A 22,813-nucleotide genomic window follows, 5' to 3' on the forward strand; every position below is an offset into this window, starting at 1 on the left:
TGGATTGCACTTTGTCAGGCCTCTACCTGCAGACCTGTCCAACTTGGGTGTCCCACCTGAAGACTAAGCTCCTGCTGGTATAGCTCTTATAGTAACGATGCTTTCTTCATGGAAATGGGTCTTTAGCTATGGGGTCTTTACCCCAACCTGGAGTAGTGGATTGCACTTTGTCAGGCCTCTACCTGCAGACCTGTCCAACTTGGGTGTCCCACCTGAAGACTAAGCTCCTGCTGGTATAGCTCTTATAGTAACGATGCTTTCTTCATGGAAATGGGTCTTTAGCTATGGGGTCTTTACCCCAACCTGGAGTAGTGGATTGCACTTTGTCAGGCCTCTACCTGCAGACCTGTCCAACTTGGGTGTCCCACCTGAAGACTAAGCTCCTGCTGGTATAGCTCTTATAGTAACGATGCTTTCTTCATGGAAATGGGTCTTTAGCTATGGGGTCTTTACCCCAACCTGGAGTAGTGGATTGCACTTTGTCAGGCCTCTACCTGCAGACCTGTCCAACTTGGGTGTCCCACCTGAAGACTAAGCTCCTGCTGGTATAGCTCTTATAGTAACGATGCTTTCTTCATGGAAATGGGTCTTTAGCTATGGGGTCTTTACCCCAACCTGGAGTAGTGGATTGCACTTTGTCAGGCCTCTACCTGCAGACCTGTCCAACTTGGGTGTCCCACCTGAAGACTAAGCTCCTGCTGGTATAGCTCTTATAGTAACGATGCTTTCTTCATGGAAATGGGTCTTTAGCTATGGGGTCTTTACCCCAACCTGGAGTAGTGGATTGCACTTTGTCAGGCCTCTACCTTCAGACCTGTCCAACTTGGGTGTCCCACCTGAAGACTAAGCTCCTGCTGGTTTAGCTCTTATAGTAACGATGCTTTCTTCATGGAAATGGGTCTTTAGCTATGGGGTCTTTACCCCAACCTGGAGTAGTGGATTGCACTTTGTCAGGCCTCTACCTTCAGACCTGTCCAACTTGGGGGTCCCACCTGAAGACTGAGCTCCTGCTGGTATAGCTCTTATAGTAACGATGCTTTCTTCATGGAAATGGGTCTTTAGCTATGGGGTCTTTACCCCAACCTGGAGTAGTGGATTTCACTTTGTCAGGCCTCTACCTTCAGACCTGTCCAGCTTGGGTGTCCCACCTGAAGACTAAGCTCCTGCTGGTATAGCTCTTATAGTAACGATGCTTTCTTCATGGAAATGGGTCTTTAGCTAGGGGGTCTTTACCCCAACCTGGAGTAGTGGATTGCACTTTGTCAGGCCTCTACCTGCAGACCTGTCCAACTTGGGTGTCCCACCTGAAGACTAAGCTCCTGCTGGTATAGCTCTTATAGTAAAGATGCTTTCTTCATGGAAATGGGTCTTTAGCTATGGGGTCTTTACCCCAACCTGGAGTAGTGGATTGCACTTTGTCAGGCCTCTCCCTGCAGACCTGTCCAACTTGGGTGTCCCACCTGAAGACTAAGCTCCTGCTGGTATAGCTCTTATAGTAACGATGCTTTCTTCATGGAAATGGGTCTTTAGCTATGGGGTCTTTACCCCAACCTGGAGTAGTGGATTGCACTTTGTCAGGCCTCTACCTGCAGACCTGTCCAACTTGGGTGTCCCACCTGAAGACTAAGCTCCTGCTGGTATAGCTCTTATAGTAACGATGCTTTCTTCATGGAAATGGGTCTTTAGCTATGGGGTCTTTACCCCAACCTGGAGTAGTGGATTGCACTTTGTCAGGCCTCTACCTGCAGACCTGTCCAACTTGGGTGTCCCACCTGAAGACTAAGCTCCTGCTGGTATAGCTCTTATAGTAACGATGCTTTCTTCATGGAAATGGGTCTTTAGCTATGGGGTCTTTACCCCAACCTGGAGTAGTGGATTGCACTTTGTCAGGCCTCTACCTGCAGACCTGTCCAACTTGGGTGTCCCACCTGAAGACTAAGCTCCTGCTGGTATAGCTCTTATAGTAACGATGCTTTCTTCATGGAAATGGGTCTTTAGCTATGGGGTCTTTACCACAACCTGGAGTAGTGGATTGCACTTTGTCAGGCCTCTACCTGCAGACCTGTCCAACTTGGGTGTCCCACCTGAAGACTAAGCTCCTGCTGGTATAGCTCTTATAGTAACGATGCTTTCTTCATGGAAATGGGTCTTTAGCTATGGGGTCTTTACCCCAACCTTGAGTAGTGGATTTCACTTTGTCAGGCCTCTACCTGCAGACCTGTCCAACTTGGGTGTCCCACCTGAAGACTAAGCTCCTGCTGGTATAGCTCTTATAGTAACGATGCTTTCTTCATGGAAATGGGTCTTTAGCTATGGGGTCTTTACCCCAACCTGGAGTAGTGGATTGCACTTTGTCAGGCCTCTACCTGCAGACCTGTCCAAATTGGGTGTCCCACCTGAAAATTAAGCTCCTGCTGGTATAGCTCTTATAGTAACGATGCTTTCTTCATGGAAATGGGTCTTTAGCTATGGGGTCTTTACCCCAACCTGGAGTAGTGGATTGCACTTTGTCAGGCCTCTACCTGCAGACCTGTCCAACTTGGGTGTCCCACCTGAAAACTAAGCTCCTGCTGGTATAGCTCTTACGGTCACTGAGGCACGCAAACCCCCCTGACCACAATAAGGTGGCAATCCCTCACGGGGGGGAACTGAAAAATAAAAATAAATGAATAAAATAGAATAAAACATCCTTCATCCAGATTTTATCAACCAACAACATAACATTTATCCTAACTGGATGGCCTAACTCTCAAATAAATGTAGACCCAAAGTAGGACTTCACAGACTACAGTCGATATTTACAAAACTGAAAGGTAGTCTGATGAATAATGATAAAAAATAATCTCAAACTAATTTATAAAACAGAACGTGGGCACAAAATTCATTGACTCCAATGTGTGTGTGTTGCCCACTTGCTTGTAAATTGATGAAAACGGCTGTGTTTTTGTTTTTAGGTGTCTTGGTCATATCAAATGAAACTTATAATTTGTTTATTGCAAAATGTAGATTGAAACATTAAAGGTTGACTATGTAGAATTACAAGAAAAACTACAGAAAAAGAATTCCTGCAGTCGATTGCCAGACTGTTGCTAAGTAAAACGGGCCGTTGCTAGGGACTCCGCTCTGAACAGAGGACAGCAGAGGAGGACTCCTAATACCTTATGTTTCATTTTTACCCTCATTAACAGCATGATAAATGACTTGTAGCTTGTTACAGGGACAGTGGAGGCTCTCTGCCTTCCAAACCACTGCTGCTCAGAGCCTCCGCTGTCACTGCTCTCGTCAAGTTGTAAAAAGAAAAAAAAAAAAAAAGGAACTCCGTAGCACCGAAAGTCCGCGACGATAAACGTGTTTATGACGGATAAGACTACACAAATACACCCATCCTAACAAGTGTATGATAAATGTAGACAACTTTTCCTTTTCTTTTACTTTCATACTGCAACAGTGATTGGATGTTTACTGAGGGCTGAGGGGTGTGTGTCTGCTGCGCAGCCTGTGGAATGTTGAATACACGCACAGCGGAGGGAGGGAGGAGAGGGAAGCCGACACTACTATATCGTGTGTGTCCCTTTTTCGGCGTATTTTTCCGCTAGTGCAGATCATTTTGTCAACTTGTAATGTAGTAATTTTGTGAGTTTATTAAAATTTGCTTCCTCAAATTTTGATTTGAGGGGGCAAGACATTTATTTAAGGGGGCTCTGCCCCCCTTGCCCCTGCGTAGAGCCTGTCAATGTGATTAATACTTATCGTTGTAGTTGTGTCTACCTCTGTTCACTCTGCTCATGTCATACATAGTTCCTTCGTGTCACAGTAAGTGTTTTTGTTTCTAGTCTACAGTTAGCCTTTGTGCTAGCTTTTGTTCATAGCCAAGTTTGTTCTCCGCCTTGTGCGCGCCTTTTGTTTGTACCCTTGTGTTTGTTCTTGTTTTAGTGTTAAATTAAAACATGTTTTACCTGCACAATGCCTGCCGCCTTCTCTGCATCTTGGGGTTCGTCAACAAAACCATGTGACAGTTTGATGTCCACATGAGCGGAACAATTCCGCATTTTTCAAATCCGACCCAGTCCTCTTCTGATAAAAGAAATTAGATATGAAACCGATGTGACTGCGGTCGTGGAAACGAATAAGTCCCACCACTATGTCGCCACACGACGCTAAAAAAATCTCCCGGGGCAACCATTCTCCCGAATTTCCACCCGGACAACAATATTGGGGGGCGTGCCTTAAAGGTACTGCTATTAGCATCCTCTACAACCTGTCGTCACGTCCGCTTTTCCTCCATACAAACAGCGTGCCGGCCCAGTCACGTTATATATCCGGCTTCTACACACACACACAAGTGAATGCAAGGCATACTTGGTCAACAGCTATACAGGTCACACTGAGGGTGGCCGTAAAAACAACTTTTACAAATATGCGCCACACTGTGAACCCACACCAAACAAGAATGACAGACACATTTTGGGGGAACATCCGCACCGTAACACAACATAAACACAACAGAACAAATACTCAGAACCCCTTGCGGCATTAACTCTTCCGGGACACTACAATATACACCACCGCTACCAACAAAACTCAATTTTGCATGTCACTATAAAGTTATATAAGCCTTGCTTGTTCAATATTCAATGCAAAACTTGTTTGGGTCCCTATTAAAAGGTTATGTTGTTCAACTTTGGCCCGCGGCTTTGTTCTGTTTAGAATTTTGGCCCACTTTGTATTTGAGTTTGACACCCCTGTCGTAGTTCCTTCGTATCACAGTAAGTGTTTTTGTTTCTAGTCCACAGTTAGCCTTTGTGCTAGTTCTTGTTCATAGCCAAGTTTGTTCTCCGCCTTGTGCGCGCCTTTTGTTTGTACCCTCTTGTTTGTCCTTGTTTTAGTGCTAAGTCCCACCACTATGTAGCCACACGGCGCCAAAATAGACGGTTGCAAAGTCAAATGTTTTCTGAAGTCACCTGGAAGTGTGAACACTCCTTTAGGGAAGACTTCACAGTTACCAATATTTTGGTACCGGTACCAAAATATATTTCCATTCTAAATAAAGGGGCCCAGAAAAATAAAAATTATTGCCTTTATTTTAACAAAAAATCTAAAGTACATTAAACATATGTTTATTATTGTTATTTAATCCTAAAATAAAATAGTGAACATAGTAGTAAATGATATTTATATAGCGCATTTTCTCTAGTGACTCAAAGCGCTTTACATAGTGAAACCCAATATCTAAGTTACATTTAAAGCAGTGTGGGTGTCATTGGGAGCAGGTGGGTAAAGTGTCTTGCCCAAGGACACAACGGCAGTGACTAGGTTGGCGGAAGCGGGAATCGAACCTGCAACCCTCAAGCTGCTGGCACGGCAGCTCTACCAACCGAGCTATACCGCCCCATACTAGACAACTCGTCTTTTAGTAGTAAGTCAGGGGTGTCCAAACTTTTTCCACAGAGGGCTGCACACGGAAAAATGTAAGCATGCAATGGCCAATTTGAAACGCAAGAAATCTGCGTTCAAAAGACTCCGGCTTATTAGTGATTCCCAAAGCCCAAAAAAAGTCTGCGGGCTATAGAGCGTTTTCATTTCGGGCTCCAGTACTCTGGAATGCCCTCCCGGTAACAGTTCGAGATGCCACCTCAGTAGAAGCATTTAAGTCTCACCTTAAAACTCATTTGTATACTCTAGCCTTTAAATAGACTCCCTTTTTAGACCAGTTGATCTGCCGTTTCTTTTCTTTTTCTCCTATGTCCCACTCTCCCTTGTGGAGGGGGGTCCGGTCCGATCCGGTGGCCATGTACTGCTCGCCTGTGTATCGGCTGGGGACATCTCTGCGCTGCTGATCCGCCTCCGCTTGGGATGGTTTCCTGCTGGCTCTGCTGTGAACGGGACTCTCGCTGCTGTGTTGGATCCGCTTTGGACTGGACTCTCGCGACTGTGTTGGATCCATTATGGATTGAACTTTCACAGTATCATGTTAGACCCGCTCGACATCCATTGCTTTCCTCCTCTCCAAGGTTTCTCATAGTCATCATTGTCACCGACGTCCCACTGGGTGTGAGTTTTCCTTGCCCTTATGTGGGCCTACCGAGGATGTCGTAGTGGTTTGTGCAGCCCTTTGAGACACTAGTGATTTAGGGCTATATAAGTAAACATTGATTGATTGATTGATTGATTATCGAGTTGGTCAATTGAAAAGTAGCTGTCCTGCAGAAAAAGTGTGGGCACCCCTGACCTAATGGCGCTTTAAAAGTGCTAAATATTCAAAGGTCTTGTACTCTTAATGAAATGTCTTCCCTACTTGGCTCCCGCAGGACTCTCCTTTCTACATCGGCTACGAGATGGACCTGAAGGACAGCGCTCTCGGAGAGGGGAGCTTCTCCATCTGCAGGCCCTGCACGCACAAGAAGACCGGGCAGAAATACGCCGTGAAAATAGTCAGCAAACGGTACAAAGTCCGGCTGAAAACACTTGTTTTTTAATCACTTCCAGGATTTGCACAAAAACCGGTTATGTTGCAGGATGGAGGCGCAGACTCAGCGGGAAATAGCCGCCCTGAAGCTCTGCGACGGTCACCCCAACATCGTCAAGCTGCACGAAATATACCACGACCAGGTATGCTTGCCACAGCCTCATTATGTCCCCTGGAAAGGAACTAAGCCTGAGAGATTTTTAATCAACACTGTCTCAAAAAGCAGTCCAGATATTTGCATTTAAAAATCCAACAACTTATTTTCCTGTACATCTAAGTACCGTATTTTTGGGACTACAAGGCACACTTAAAATTCTTACATTTTCTCAAACATATATAGTGGTTGTGTTTACCAAGCTTGAAGCAATTTTATTTGGTACATGATGTAATGACTAGTGCAGGGGTCGGGAACCTTTTTGGCTGAGAGAGCCAAAAAAGCCAAATATTTTAAAATGTATTTCCGTAAGAGCCATATCATATTTTTTTTAACACTGAACACAACTAAACGCGTGCATTTTTAAGTAAGACCAACATTTCTAGAGTATAACAGGTTTCTTATTCTTTGTAATAACATTGTTATTCTGAAGCTAACTGTGGAGGGGGGCGTGGCCCGCGGGCCTGCAGCGAACTGCGGTGTGCCAGGACCGGTCCTCGAAATCAGCGAGAGCTGCGTAGATGGCCCACCTGAGCCTTGTTATCTAATCACCTTGTCGCTCTGTTATAAGCAGCAGCCAGGAGGAGAGACGGGGTTGGGGCTGGAGCCAGAGCGCGAGCGAGAACGAAAGAGAAAAATAGAATTTCTGGAAAGCAACCGAGAGACTTATTTAAAAATAAAACAATAGTGTAACCCTGAAACGGGCTCTCATGTCGGTGCTTGGTGGTCTGAAGAACCCCCAGGGGGACAAGCCCCACACTAACCAATAATAAATAAATAACTTCTTAACGCAACTTCTTGAACAGGTGCGGTAGTAAACGGATGGATGGACTAAAAATGCATGACTTTTATGTTTTGAACATTATTTTTAACAGCCATAGGTTCCCTACCGTTGGACTAGTGTCACACATAAGAGATACGTGTGGCCTGCAGGTGGACCGGCGTAGTCAGGTTGAAACACTGATGACATCTATTAAACAGACAAATGTCAGAGTTTGTTGTTGGCGAACCCCAAGGTGCAGAGAAAGAGGCAGGCATTTAATTTAAAAAGGTACAAACAAAAGGCGGATAACAAACTAGGCTATGAACAAAACACTTACTGTGACACCACGGAACTATGGCATGAGCAGAGTGAACAAAAGTAGACGCAGCTACAACAAAGTATTAATGACATTGACAGGTAGTGGTGACAAACAACCGGTAGGAGCGACAATAATCCACCATCTGGAGGACAAAACAGGTAAAAATAGGAGTGGGCTGATTAACACCAGGTGTGTTCAGGTGCCGATCAGCCGCTGTTGAGGGAGAAAGACAGGGAACAGACAAAATAAGAGCGCTGACAGGAAACAAAGACAGGAAAAACTAAAACATGGCCACACTGTCAGGGACAAGCCTGACAAAGAAGCAAGGAATCAAACAGAGACTGAATTAAATTTGGCTCAATGAGGAGAGCGTGTACACCTTGTACACTTGTACAGTGTCCTACCACGCTCTGATGGAAGATTGTACACATCATCTTTTATTTGGACTTTCCCTGATTACATGGCAACAGCTGTTTTTAAAGGTGCGGGGGTCGTAAGTAAATATGAGTATAACCCATTTAACCCTTTGAGCTTTTTTCAAGTTTAATCCCAGGAACCCGTAAGGGTCTTAGTCATAAACATTTTGAAAATAACATACATATTTTTTTGAATGCTTAAATCTGTCAGGTTCAAACACTGATGATATTTATTAAACAAGACAAGAAGCAAGGAATGAAACAGATACAGAATTCAATTGGGCTCAATTGAGGAGAAACGTCTGGACTGTACTCTTTGTACAGTCTCCCATCACGATCTAGTAAAATATTTTACGATTCCTCTTTTATTTGGACTTTCCCTGATTACATGGCAACAGCTTTTTCTATAGGGCGGGGGTCGTAAACCGCCGCTGCCTTTGGTCACAAAACAGTTCAAAGAACAGGTGCCTGGAGTGGGGGTCAAGCCCTGCTTCCTCGCCGCATTGTAGATCTCGGGTCAAGACAAAAATCTTCCTGTGGATTAAAATACATCAAAGAAATCGACACCATGTCGCTTCCCATCCTGCACAGTGGAGTTTTACAAGCCTTTTGATTGGTAAGATCAAAGACATCTTTTGTCTGCTCCCCGGAAATTAATTCAAAGACAAAGTTTTGAGATGAGGCGCCTGTTCAATAAATGAAGCGAGCAACACCAAAGCTTTGGTGTTTCATTGAGAATATAGAATATTACACACAGCGCTCAAGAATCTGGCAAAATGTTGACGTACGACTTTGTTAAATGTTGCGCGCGACGAGTCTTCCTCTCAGGGAATAAAACACACCGGTCAATCCCAAATTCTTTTGGATGACATATATGTTGAAACACCCCCCCCCCCCCCCCCCCCTCAGAGACAGAATGGTACAATACCACGTTTTACTGAACCTTCAGGAGACCAGCCCTTACAATGCGACAATAGCATCAGCAAGCGAGGTCTGAATCCAAACAAAAAGAGTCACCTTATGTAGAGCGAAAACGGCCCCTCTCGCCCAGAAAGGAGCGCAGCTGCTTCTTCAAAACACATAAGGAACTGGCTAAAACAGCTCTGTGAGCCCACAAACAGGAGCCCTTCAGACAAAACAAAGAGTTTACTAGCGGACATAAGATAAAAGCAAGGCGGTCACGAGAAATACCAGCTGCTTAAAACATGACTATGGATTAAAAAAGAACACTTAAAAGCCTACTGATACTCACTACTAGCGACCATGCAGTCTGATAGTTTATATATCAATGATGAAATATTAACATTGCAACACATGCCAATACGGCCTTTTTAGTTTACTAAATTGCAATTTTAAATTTCGCGCGAAGTATCCTGTTGAAAACGTCGCGGTACGATGACGCGTGCGCGTGACATCATGGATTGTGTTCCAGCCCCGATCCCAGCTATGTCGTCTGCTTTAATCGCATAATTACACAGTATTCTGGACATCTGTGTTGCTGAATCTTTTGCAATTTGTTCAATTAATAATGGAGACGTCAAAGAAGAAAGCTGTAGGTGGGAAGCGGTGTATTGCGGCCGCCTTTAGCAACACAAACACAGCCGGTGTTTCATTGTTTACATTCCCGAAAGATGACGGTGAAGCTTTACTATGGAACAGAGCGGTCAAGCGAACATGGTTCGCTACCACATGTCAACCGGCAGGTTTCGGTGAGAAAAGTGGGCTAATAAGTCGGCAGGTTTCGGTGAGAAAATGGTGCTAATAAGTCGGCTCTTACCATAGACATGAGCGGAGACCTTGCGTCGTTCCTCCTGCACCTGTCAAAGAGGCAGCTGCGGACTCTCTTGCCTCCTCCGACCGGCTGCCCCCGAACGTGGGATGCTTCCACCGTGGAGGACGAAAAAAATAATAATCTCAGCCCGGCCCCAACGCCTCGTTGAGAAACGTGGCTTCCCTCAGAGACACTGGCGGTCGCCACACCCCTCTGACTTTGACTAAAACTTTAAAACACTAGTGACACAATATACAGATAAGGGATTTTCCAGAATTATCTTAGTAAATTCCTTGTTTGTGTTGGATCCATTATGGATTGAACTTTGACAGTATCATGTTAGACCCGCTCGACATCCATTGCTTTCCTCCTCTCCAAGGTTCTCATAGTCATCATTGTCACCGACGTCCCACTGTGTGTGAGTTTTCCTTGCCCTTATGTGGGTCTACCGAGGATGTCGTAGTGGTTTGTGCAGCCCTTTGAGACACTAGTGATTTAGGGCTATATAAGTAAACATTGATTGATTGATAAATTTGTCTTATAACATCTGAATCGCTCTGCCGTCTAGTTTTTTTTTTTTTAAATCTATTTTTAATTGTTTTTAGTAGTCCTTCACTCTCACTTTCCTCATCCACAAATCTTTCATCCTCGCTCAAATTAATGGGGAAATTGTCGCTTTCTCGGTCCGAATCGCTCTCGCTGCTGGTGGCCATGATTGTAAACAATGTTCAGATGTGAGGAGCTCCACAACCCGTGATGTCACGCGCACATCGTCTGCTACTTCCGGTACAGGCAAGGCTTTTTTATTAGCGGCCAAAAGTTGCAAACTTTATCGTCCATGTTCTCTACTAAATCCTTTCAGCAAAAATATGGCGAAATGATCAAGTATGACACATAGAATGGACCTGCTATCCCCGTTTAAATAAGAACATCTCATTTCAGTAGGCCTTTAATATCTCATTCTCACATTGGCTACGATAGATTGTCAGCACATTACGGCTACCATAGTCAGACGTACAGTACTTCAACATACTATTATGTGTATGAGGACCCCAAAATGACACATGTTGTGTATATAAATATATACAGTGGGGCAAAAGAGTATTTAGTCATCCAGCGATTGTGCAAGTTCTCCCACTTAAAATGATGACAGAGTTCTGTAATGTTCATCATAGGTACACTTCAACTGTGAGAGACAGAATGTGGAAAAAAAATCCAGGAATTTACATTGTAGGAATTTTAAAGAATTTATTTGTGGTGGAAAATAAGTATTTGGTCAACCATTCAAAGGAGGTTTTGGCTCAAAATCTCACGATACATGGCCCCATTCATTCTTTCCTTAACACGGATCAATCGTCCTGTCCCCTTAGCCGAAAAACAGCCCCAAAGCATGATGTTTCCACCCCCATGCTTCACAGTAGGTATGGTGTTCTTGGGATGCAACTCAGTATTCTTCTTCCTCCAAACACGACGAGTTGAGTTTATACCAAAAAGTTCTATTTTGGTTTCATCTGACCACATGACATTCTCCCAATCGTCTGCTGTATCATCCAAGTATCCATTTTGGTATGAACTCAACTCGTCGTGTTTGGAGGTCTCCGCTGTCGTATTTTACGCTTCATAACGCGCCACACATTTTCGATGGGAGACATGTCTGGACTACAGGCGGGCCAGGAAAGTACCCGTGCTCTTTTTTTTTTTTACAAAGCCACGCTGTTGTTACATGTGCTGAATGTGGCTTGGCATTGTCTTGTTGAAATAAGCAGGGGCGTCCATGAAAAAGACGGCGCTTAGATGGCATATGTTGTTCCAAAACCTGTATGTACCTTTCAGCATTAATGGTGCCTTCACAGATGTGTAAGTTACCCATGCCTTGGGCACTAATGCACCCCCATACCATCACAGATGCTGCCTTTTCAACTTTGCGTCGATAACAGTCTGGATGGTTCTCTTCCCCTTTGGTCCGGATGACACAATATCGAATATTTCCAAATACAATTTGAAATGTGGACTCGTCAGACCACAGAAAACGTTTTCCACTTTGCATCAGTCCATCTTAGATGATCTTTGGCCCAGAGAAGCCAACGGCCTTTCTGGATGTTGTTGATAAATGGCTTTCGCTTTGCATAATAGAGCTTTAACTTGCACTTACAGATGTAGCGACCAACTGTATTTACTGACAGTGGTTTTCTGAAGTGTTCCTAAGCCCATGTATTCTTCTTCCTCCAAACACGACAAGTTGAGTTTATACCAAAATGAATACATGGATGATACAGCAGAGGATTGGGAGAATGTCATGTGGTCGGATGAAACCAAAATAGAACTTTTTGGTTCTATTTACAATGCGAATTATATTTATATAGCGCTTTTCTCTAGTGACTCAAAGCGGTTTACATAGTGAAACCCAATATCTAAGTTACATTCAAACCAGTGTGGGTGGCGCCGGGAGCAGGTGGGTAAAGTGTCTTGCCCAAGGACACAACGGCAGTGACTAGGATGGCGGAAGCGGGAATCGAACCGGCACCCCTCAAGTTGCTGGCACGGCCACTCTACCAACACTCTTCCAAGACACTAGAGGGCAGTATTGTGTAGGCTGTATCAGAGTTGTGTATAGAGCAGAGGTGTCAAAGTCACATGGCAGTTATGTTTGGCCCCAGAGGGCGGCTTCTAACAGTGAATACTATTACTACTCCATTTTTTAAAAGCATTTTATTAGTAGATTTTTTTAAAAACTAAAATGTAAAAAAAATATGGTAAGTTGCAATAATTTCCCTTCAAAATGTAGTGTATAGTACTTGGAAAGGAAAAAAAAAACAGACTGCTTGTAACTTCCGTTAGGAATGTCGTAGAGACATGAAACAAAAACCTCTGTGTAGGTCTGACTTAGACCTACATTTCCAATAAAAAACGTCTGTACCCAAAATCACCAGAAATTTTGCAAAAACTCGTTCAAAGCAAAATTTTCACAAAAAATGCTATTTTTGCCTCTTTGAGCTGCAATTTGACCCCCTTAAAATGCTTCAAATCTCACCAAACTTGGCACACACATCAGGACTGGCAGAAATTGCAATCTAATGAAATTTTTTTTTTATAAAACTCAAAATTGCGCTCTAGCACAGAAAAAACTGCTTCCAGGAAGAAAACTCAGACAAAACTGCTTGTAACTTCCGGTAGGAATGCCGGAAACACATGAAACAAAAACTTCTATCAAGGTCTCACTTAGACCTACATTTCGATAATTGACATCGTTCGGCAAAAATCAACAGGAAGTTAAAAATTGCCCCTTCAAAATAAAAGTTTTGTGAAAACCCGTCACCTTTTTCAAATCGAAACTCCTCCCAGTGCGTTTGTCGTTTCGGCTTCAAACTCGCACAGGAGAGAGATTGAAACCTTTTGAATAAAACTGTCCACCAAATTTTTGATAAGTTCTCCGGTTTGGATTTTACGCGCCTTCAAAAAACCCCTGCGCAAAGTTTCCTAAAAAATGTCTTTTTTGCCTCTTTAAACTGTAATTTGACCCCCTTAAAATGCTTCAAAGTGCAAGTTAAAGCCCTACTATGCAAAGCAAAAGCCATTAATCAACAACATCCAGAATCGTCGATCTGTAATTTCACCCCCTTAACATGCTTCAAAACTCACCAAATTTTACACACATATCAGGACTCGCAAAAACTGCCATCTAATAAAAAACCAAACCCCAAAAATCAAAATTGCGCTTAGCGCCCCCTAGGAAAAAAAACAGACAAAACTGCATGTAACTTCTGTTAGAAATGTCGTAGAGACATGGAATAAAAAACTTCTATGTAGGTCTGACTAAGATCGGGACTCGGGACACGGCGGCAGCTTTAATTATGATTGAAGCTGTAATAGCTGCAAAAGGTCATATTGAACCCTATGGGTAAGGAATGGGATGACACTTCCAGTTCTTATGTGAGTCAAGGCGGGGGCCAAATACTTTTGGCAATGTAGTGTATTTTGTCCAGGTCTGTACTAAGAGTCAGTGCCTCTGAATTTTGACAGGAAGGGCCTGTTTAGGAATAAAATCCTTTGATGCTTTCTGAACAGAGTTCCCCCTATGTTTGACAGTGATTTGGTGTTGGTTTGTAGCTCCACACGTTCCTGGTTCTGGAGCTGCTGGGCGGGGGGGAGCTGCTGGAACGTATCCGCAGGAAGCGACACTTCAGCGAGACGGAGGCCAGCCGCATCATGCGCAAGTTGGTGTCGGCGGTCAGCCACATGCACGACGTTGGCGTGGTGCACAGGGATCTGAAACCTGAGGTGAGTTGACCCTTTTTGTCCTCTTCTGTCATGTGGGCCCCCCATCACAGAGTGTGTCCCACCCTCAGTGATGTAGTGTGGGCCCCCCATCACCGAGCATGTCCCACGCTCATTAAAGGCCTACTGAAACCCACTACTAGCGACCACGCATTCTGATAGTTTATATATCAATGATGAAATATTAACATTGCAACACATGCCAATACGGCCTTTCTAGTTTACTAAATTGCAATTTTAAATTTCCCGCGGAGTTTCCTGTTGAAAACGTGGCGGAATGGTGACACGTGATTGGTTGGAGGGTGACATATTAGCCCAGCACCACTTACGGCTAAAAGTCGTCTCTTTTCATCGCATAATTACACGGTATTTTGGACATCTGTGTTGCTGAATCTTTTGCAATTTTTTCAATTAATAATGGAGACGTCAAAGAAGAATGCTGTTGGTGGAAAGCGGTGGATTGCAGCTGCCTTTAGCAACCGCAACACAGCCGGTGTTTCTTTGTTTGTTGTGAAGCTTTAACACAGAGCGATCAAGCGAACATGTTTCTCTACGTCAATCAGCATGTTTTTGGATGGGAAAATTGTGATGTTAAGTCAGTTTCTTACTTGAGACTTTAGTGGATTACGCGACCTCTTCCTGCAGCTCAAAAAGGCAGCTGTGATCTTGGCTCCTCGGTTTCTCTCAGAGACGCTGGCGTTCGCCGCAGCCATCCGACTTTCAGGTATGACTTTATAATCTCACTTAAATACTATTAACGCAATAAGCAGATAAGGTATTTTCTAGAATTATCCTAGTAAATATGTCTAATTACATCTGAAACGCACCCACTGCCGCCGCCTGGAGTCGTAGCTGTTTTTTCTTTTTTTTTTTTTAAGTGCTTCACTCCAACTTTCCTCATCCACAAATCTTTCATCCTCGCTCAAATTAATGGGGAAATCATCGCTTTCTCGGTCCGAATTGCTCTTACTGCTGGTGGCTCCCACATTATAAACAATGTGAGGAGCCCTCACACCGATGACGTCACACGCACATCGTCTGCTACTTCCGGTACAGGCAAGGCTTTTTTATTAGCGACCAAAAGTTGCAAACTTTCTCGTGGATGTTCTCTACTAAATCCTTTCAGCAAAAATATGTCAATATGGCGAAATGATCAAATATGACACATAGAATGGACCTGCTATCCCCGTTTAAATAAGAAAATCTCATTTCAGTAGGCCTTCAGTAAGTGCGCTGCTATGCGAGGTGATGTGGGGCCCCCCTCCCATTACTAAGCATGTACCACCCTCTGTGATGTGGGCCCCCCATCACTGAGCATGTTCCACCCTCAGTAAGTGTGTTGCTACTCGAGGTGATGTGGGCCCCCCATCACCGAGCATGTTCCACCCTCACTAAGTGCGCTGCTACTCGAGGTGATGTGGGCCCCCCATCACCAAGCATGTTCCACCCTCAGTGATGTGGGCCCCCCATCACCGAGCATGTTCCACCCTCACTAAGTGCGCTGCTACTCGAGGTGATGTGGGCCCCCCATCACCAAGCGTGTTCCACCCTCAGTAAGTATGCTGCTACTCGAGGTGATGTGGGCCCCCCATCACCAAGCATGTTCCACCCTCAGTGATGTGGGCCCCCCATCACCGAGCATGTTCCATCCTCAGTAAGTGCGCTGCTACTCGAGGTGATGTGGGCCCCCCATCACCAAGCATGTTCCACCCTTGGTGATGTGGGCCCCCCATCACCGAGCGTGTCCCACCTTCAGTACGTGTACTGCTACTCGAGGTGATGTGGGCCCCCCATCACCAAGTGTGTTCCACCCTCAGTAAGTGTACTGCTACTCGAGGTGATGTGGGCCCCCCATCACCGAGCGTGTCCCACCTTCAGTACGTGTACTGCTACTCGAGGTGATGTGGGCCCCCCATCACCAAGCGTGTCCCACCCTCACTAAGTGCACATCTACTCGAGGTGATGTGGGCCCCCCATCACCGAGCGTGTCCCACCCTCACTAAGTGCGCTGCCACCCTCAGTGATGTGGGCCCCCCATCACCAAGCCTGTCCCACCTTCAGTAAGTGTACTGCTACTCGAGGTGATGTGGGCCCCCCATCACCAAGCCTGTCCCACCCTCAGTAAGTGTACTGCTACTCGAGGTGATGTGGGCCCCCCATCACCAAGCGTGTCCCACCCTCACTAAGTGCACATCTACTCGAGGTGATGTGGGCCCCCCATCACCGAGCGCGTCCCACCTTCAGTAAGTGTACTGCTACTCGAGGTGATGTGGGCCCCCCATCACCAAGCCTGTCCCACCCTCAGTAAGTGTACTGCTACTCGAGGTGATGTGGGCCCCCCCATCACCAAGCCTGTCCCACCCTCAGTAAGTGTACTGCTACTCGAGGTGATGTGGGCCCCCCATCACCGACCATGTCCCACCCTCAGTAAGTGTACTGCTACTCGAGGTGATGTGGGCCCCCCATCACCGACCATGTCCCACCCTCAGTAAGTGTACTGCTACTCGAGGTGATGTGGGCCCCCCATCACCGACCATGTCCCACCCGAGCCTGCGTTTGCCTCGCCAAAAAAGCAGTGATTACCGCCGCCGGCCTCTCAGTCCAAAGCTTTGCTCCACAGAACCTGCTCTTCACCGACGAGGGCGAGAGCTCGGAGATCAAAATCATAGACTTCGGCTTCGCCCGCCTGAAACCGCCAGACAATCAGCTCCTGAAGACCCCCTGCTTCACCTTGCAGTACGCCGCGCCGGAGATACTCAAATACGACGGCTACGACGAGTCGTGCGATCTCTGGAGTCTGGGGGTCATTCTGGTGAGTGGACGATATGGCGGGCTCTCTCTGCACCCCCCCCCCCCCCCCCCCCCCCTCCTCCCCCGGGGTTAAATGTGAGGAGCTGTGATGAAAAGGCTTTTGAAAGTGTGTGTGTGTGTGGAGAAAAACCACATCAGGACAGCCACTACTTTCTTTCAACAATGGCGTGCAGGGCATGCAGCTCTGATCAACACACTTTTAGTGTGTGTGTGTGTGTGTGAGGGGAGGGGGGGGGGGGGGCGATGCAGACTAAAATAGAGCAGACATGAACTGTTTGGTTTCCTTCTCCTTTGTCCTGGTGCCATGGTCTGGATGTACCCGGCCCACAGTACACCATGCTGTCGGGCCAGGTGCCTTTCCAGTGCCAGGAGCAGAGCCGGAGCCACACCACCGCGGAGGAAATCATGACGAAAATCAAACAGGGGGATTTCTCCTTCGAGGGCGAGGCCTGGAGGAACGTGTCCCAGCAGGCCAAAGATCTCATCCAAGGTGAGATGGCGGGGGGTCCAGTGTTTCCCATACATTTTCAACCTGGGACCACCAGAAGTACAAAACCACCAGAAGCAGTGAAGTTGTCCCGTTGTTTAAATAGTAAATAAAAAGAGAATATAATTATTTAAAAAATCCTTTTCAACTTATATTTAATTGAATAGACTGCAAAGACGAGATATTTCATGTTCACACTGAGGAACTTTGTTATTTTTTGCAAATATTAGCTCATATTACATGTTACATATACCTATAATACCTATACAAAACATTAAAGGAGGTTACGGATGTTTATTGGAGTGCCTTGTAGGCGTAAAAAAACAAAAAAAAAACAATACCTGTTTGCTGACTCTTGCTAGCCTTTTTTTTGCGATTTAGAATGCAAAAAAAAAAGAAACCTGTTTTCTTGTCTCACATAAGGATTGTGACTGATTGGCCAAAGAGCGGTTCCCCTTGAAGTTGAGCTATGGGGCGTTTTAGTGACTATGTTCCCCAGGAGCCCTAAGGATAAAAAAAAAAAAAAAAGTCCAATATATTTTGTAATGGTTTGAAAATGAAAAATATCGTGTGCGGCCCTCTGTGGAAAAAGTTTGGACACCCCTGACTTACTGCTAAAAGACGAGTTGTCTAGTATGGGGCGGCATAGCTCGGTTGGTAGAGTGGCCGTGCCAGCAACTTGAGGGTTCCCAGGTTCGATCCCCGCTTCCACCATCCTAGTCACTGCCGTTATGTCCTTGGGCAAGACGCTTTACCCACCTGCTCCCAGTGCCACCCACACTGCTTTAAATGTAACTTAGATGTACAGCGCTTTGAGTCACTAGAGAAAAAGCGCTATATAAATGTTCTCTGCTGGCTGTACATATCCTACTAAATAAGACCTACACTGTTGCAATGTCCACATTTCTCTGTTGATGCAATTGTTGATGACTGAAGTTCGGATATCAACCAAAGCTCCTCGTGGATTGTAAATAATGTAAATAATTCAATGTACATACTATGATGATTAACTTGTGTGATGACTGTATTATGCTGATAGTATATATTTGTACCATGAATTGATTAACGTGGACCCCGACTTAAACAAGTTGAAAAACTTATTGGGGTGTTACCATTTAGTGGTCAATTGTACGGAATATGTACTGAACTGTGCAATCTACTAATAAAAGTATCACTCAATCAATCGATCAATGATATTAGGGACCTTGGATCCCTCAGGCATCAAAAAGCGACATCAGTGTGTAAAGGATATCACCACACGGGCTCAGGAAGACTTCAGAAAACCACTGTCAGTAAATGCAGTCGTCCGCTAACTCTGTAAGTGCAAGTTACGACTCTACTATGCAAAGCCAAAGCCTTTTATCAACAACACCCAGAAACGCCGTCGGCTTGGCTGGGCCCGAGCTCATCTAAGATGGACTGATGCAAAGTGGAAAAGTGTTCTGTGGTCTAACCAGTCCACATTTGAAATAGTTTTTTTGGAAACTGTGGACGTTGTGTCCTCTAAACCCCCCCCCCCCAACCTTTTTGTATCCGCGGACCGGTTAACGCTTAATAATTTGTCCCACTGCCTGGGGGGTGGGGGGGGTTGTCCTTTTTTTCCCCTTTTTTTCTTCTTTGTCATGAAAAAGGGATGTTTTTGTCATGAAATAGGGAGTTTTTGGTGGTTGGTGCACTATTTGTAAGTGTATATTGTGTTTTTTATGTTGATTTAACCTTCCTCTTGTGTTAGCTTTCTGTTACCATCTCTTATGTTAACGGGTCGGTTTTGACCCATGTCTTAAATCAGCTGTAAAATACACTAAAAAACAATTATCTATCATCCAATTTGTTTCTCATCTCTTGGTTACCTCGTTAGGTTTCCTTATCCATGAAAATATTGGTTTTAATATTTTTGGTGTGCCTTTTTTTGTCAGTATACCCCTCGATTTCAATTGGAAAAAAATGGTAAAACGAACCTCAAGAGAATCGTATAAATTAAAAAAAAGGCTGTTGTGTTACCTGACCATTACTGAGGGGTATTAGAACACATCTCTTAAATAAATTTGTTTTTTTTATTTTTACATTTTAATAATTTTAACATAGTAACAACTGAATTGACCTCAAATGTCTGGACATTTTAGTTTTTAAATGCATAAAAGAACCACATGAATTTTGTTTGTTTTAGTACAGGATAACAAGGTCAAATGAGGATCCACTAAAGCTCACATGATTGGGAGAGGAGCTGGCCGTCAGTGTGTTCAGTTTTGGCTCTACTTAGTGCTTTATAGTCTTATTTTTTATAACTGGGTCGAAACCGACCCTAACAACACCAATGTCATAATTTCAACCAAAGCATTTTATAATTTAGTGAAACAAAAAAAACCAAGTTTTATTTTGTTGAAATAGAGGTTGCTGACAAAGTCAAAAAGCCTTGATGCATAAAAATAAATTTATGCGGTTCTTTTATGCATTTAGAAACTAAAATGGGTCGGTGCCGACCCTAACACAAGACGAAGGTTAATAAAAAAAAAAAAAATAATTAAAACATTTTTTTTTTATAAAAAAATTCTTCTGCGGCCCGGTACCAATCGGCCCACGGCCCGGTGGTTGGGGACCACTGCTCTAAACCAAAGAGGAAACGAACCATCCAGACTATTATACGCACATAGTTAAAAAGCCTCCAAAAACACTAAAAGGTTGTTTCTTCCGGAACAAAGAGGAAAAGAACCATCCGGACTGTTCTAGGTGCAAAGTTCAAAGCCAGCATGTGTGATGGTATGGGGGTGCATTAGTGCCCAAGGCATGGGTAACTTACACATCTGTGAAGGCACCATTAATGCTGAAAGGTACATACAGCTTTTGGAGGCTTTTGAACTAAGTGCCTATAATAGTCCGGGTGCTTCTTTTCCTCTTTGGTCCAAAGGACAGAACGTCCCCACTTTCCAAAACCAATTTGAAATGTGGACTCGTCAGACCACAGAACACTTTTCCACTTTGCATCAGTCCATCTTAGATGACCTCGGGCCCAGCGAAGCCGGCGGCGTTTCTGGGTGTTGTTGACAAATGTCTTTGACTTTGCATAATAGAGTTTTAATTTGCACTTACAGATGTAGCGACCAACTGTAGTCACTGACAGTGGTTTTATGAAGTGTTCCTGAGCCCATGTGGTGATGTCCTTTACACACCGATGTCGCTTTTTTGATGCAGTACCACCTGAGGGGATCCGAGGTCACGGGCATTCAATGTTAGGGGCCCAGCAAAGCCGGCGGCGTTTCTGGGTGTTGTTGACAAATGGCTTAGGCTTTGCATAGTAGGGTTTTAATTTGCACTTACAGATGTAGCGACCAACTTTAGTTACGGACAGGGGCTTTCTGAAGTGTTCCTGAGCCCATGTGGTGATATCCTTTACACACCGATGTCGCTTTTTGATGCAGTACCACGGGCATTCAATGTTACGTGCGGTGATTTCTCCAGATTCTTTAAACCTTTTGATGATATTAGGGACTGCGGATGGTGAAATCCCTCAATTCCTTGCAATAGCTGGTTGAGAAATGTTGTTCGTAAACAATTTGCTCAGGCATTTGTTGACAAAGTGGTGACCCTCGTTTGTGAACGACTGAGCATTTCATGGAAGCTGCTTTTACACCCAATCACGGCACCCACCTGTTCCCAATCAGCCCGTTCACCTGTGGGATGTTCCAAATAAGTCTTTGATGAGCATTCCTCAGTCTTTTTTGCCACTTGTGCCAGCTTTTTTTGGAAAACATGATGCAGGCATCAAATTCCAAATAAGTAAAAAACAACACCCTTCCAGCTTGTATTCTCAGGCTATTTCATTTAAGAGGAGAAAACTATAATTTACGGGGGATATCGATTTTTTAAATAGGTAAAGCGAGAACAAATATAATTAAAGCTGCAAGCAGCGTTGGTCGGGTCCGCCTTTGGCCGCTGCCGCCGTGTCCCGAGTCCTGATCTTAGTCAGACCTACATAGAAGTTTTTGTTTCATCACTCTACGACATTCCTAACTGAATTTACAAGCAGTTTTGTCAGTTTTTTTTCATAGGGGGAGCTAGAGCACAATTTTCATTTTTGGGGTTTGGTTTTTTTATTGGATGGCAATTTTCACCAGTCCTGATGTGTGTGTAAAATTTGGTGAGTTTTGAAGCATGTTAAGGGAGTCAAATTACAGATTGGCGTTTCTGGATGTTGTTGATAAATAGCTTTAACTTGCACTTTGAAGCATGTTAAGGGGGTCAAATTAGGGTGCGAAGGTGCGAGCGCGCCTTGGGCTGCTGCCCCCGAGCCCCACGGTCCAAGACGCCTTGCTGCCACTATTTAATGCATTGTGAAAGTAATGCAGCTGTTGTATTGAAGTGAAAATATCAAGCTTCCTGTTGATTTTTGCCAAAGTATGTTAACTATTCAAATGTAGGTCTAAGTCAGACCTACATAGTGGTTTTTGTTTCATGTCTCTTTGACATTCCTACTGGAAGTTACAATCAGTTTTGTCTGTGTTTTCTTCCTAGGAGCAGTTTGTCTGTGTTGTATTCCTAGGGGGCGCTAGAGCACAATTTTGAGTTTTGGGGTTTGGTTTTTTTATTAGCTCGCAATTGTTGCCAGTCCTGATGTGTGTGCCAAGTTTGGTGAGTTTTGAAGCATTTTAAGGGGGTCAAATTACAGCTCAAAGAGGCAAAAATAGCATTTTTTGTGAAAATGTTGCTTTGAAAGAGTTTTTGCAAAATTTCTGTTGATTTTGGGTATAGACATTTCTAATGGGGAATCGAGGTCTATGTCAGTTCTACATAGAGGATTTTGTTTCATGTCTCTACGACATTCCTAACGGAAGTTACAAGCAGTCTGTTTTTAAACTCTTCCTAGGGGGCGCTAGCGCTCAATTTGCATTTTTGGGGTTTGGTTGCTTAGTATGTTGGGGTGTCACGGTAGACCGACGTGTGTGTCAAATTTGGTGAGTTTTGAAGCATGTTAAGGGGGTGAAATTGGGGTGCGACGGTGCGGAATAATAATAAAGAATAATTAAAGCTGCAAGCAGCGTTGGTCGGGTCCGCCGTTGGCCGCCGCCGCCGCTACTCAAGCCCTGGTCTAAGTCAGACCTACATAGAGGTTTTTATTTCATGTCTCTACGACATTTCTAACTGAAGTTACATGCAGTTTTGTCTGGGTTTTTTCCAAGGGGGCGCTAAGCGCAATTTAGATTTTTGGGGTTTGGTTTTTTATTAGACGGCAGTTTTTGCCAGTCCTGATATGTGTGCAAAATTTGGTGAGTTTTGAGGCATGTTAAGGGGGTGAAATTACAGATCAGCAATTCTGGATGTTGTTGATAAATGGCTTTTGCTTTGCATAGTAGAGC

General features: G+C 44.5%; 1 protein-coding gene across 3 annotated transcripts in view; it reads left to right on the forward strand.

Annotated features, from left to right (window-relative positions):
• Positions 1–22,813, forward strand: part of rps6ka5 (ribosomal protein S6 kinase, polypeptide 5) — a 79,485-nt gene that overhangs the window by 49,471 nt on the left and 7,201 nt on the right. For all 3 annotated transcript variants that reach the window (XM_061896240.1, XM_061896238.1, XM_061896239.1), the window contains 5 exons: positions 6,309–6,442; positions 6,516–6,609; positions 13,997–14,167; positions 16,785–16,976; positions 17,306–17,465. In XM_061896240.1, coding sequence (XP_061752224.1) covers positions 6,309–6,442; positions 6,516–6,609; positions 13,997–14,167; positions 16,785–16,976; positions 17,306–17,465 — 751 coding nt within the window. The remainder of the gene's footprint in view (positions 1–6,308; positions 6,443–6,515; positions 6,610–13,996; positions 14,168–16,784; positions 16,977–17,305; positions 17,466–22,813) is intronic.

This window comes from Nerophis ophidion, linkage group LG03 (genome assembly GCF_033978795.1).
Source record: "Nerophis ophidion isolate RoL-2023_Sa linkage group LG03, RoL_Noph_v1.0, whole genome shotgun sequence".
Classification (NCBI taxonomy): Eukaryota; Metazoa; Chordata; class Actinopteri; order Syngnathiformes; family Syngnathidae; genus Nerophis; species Nerophis ophidion.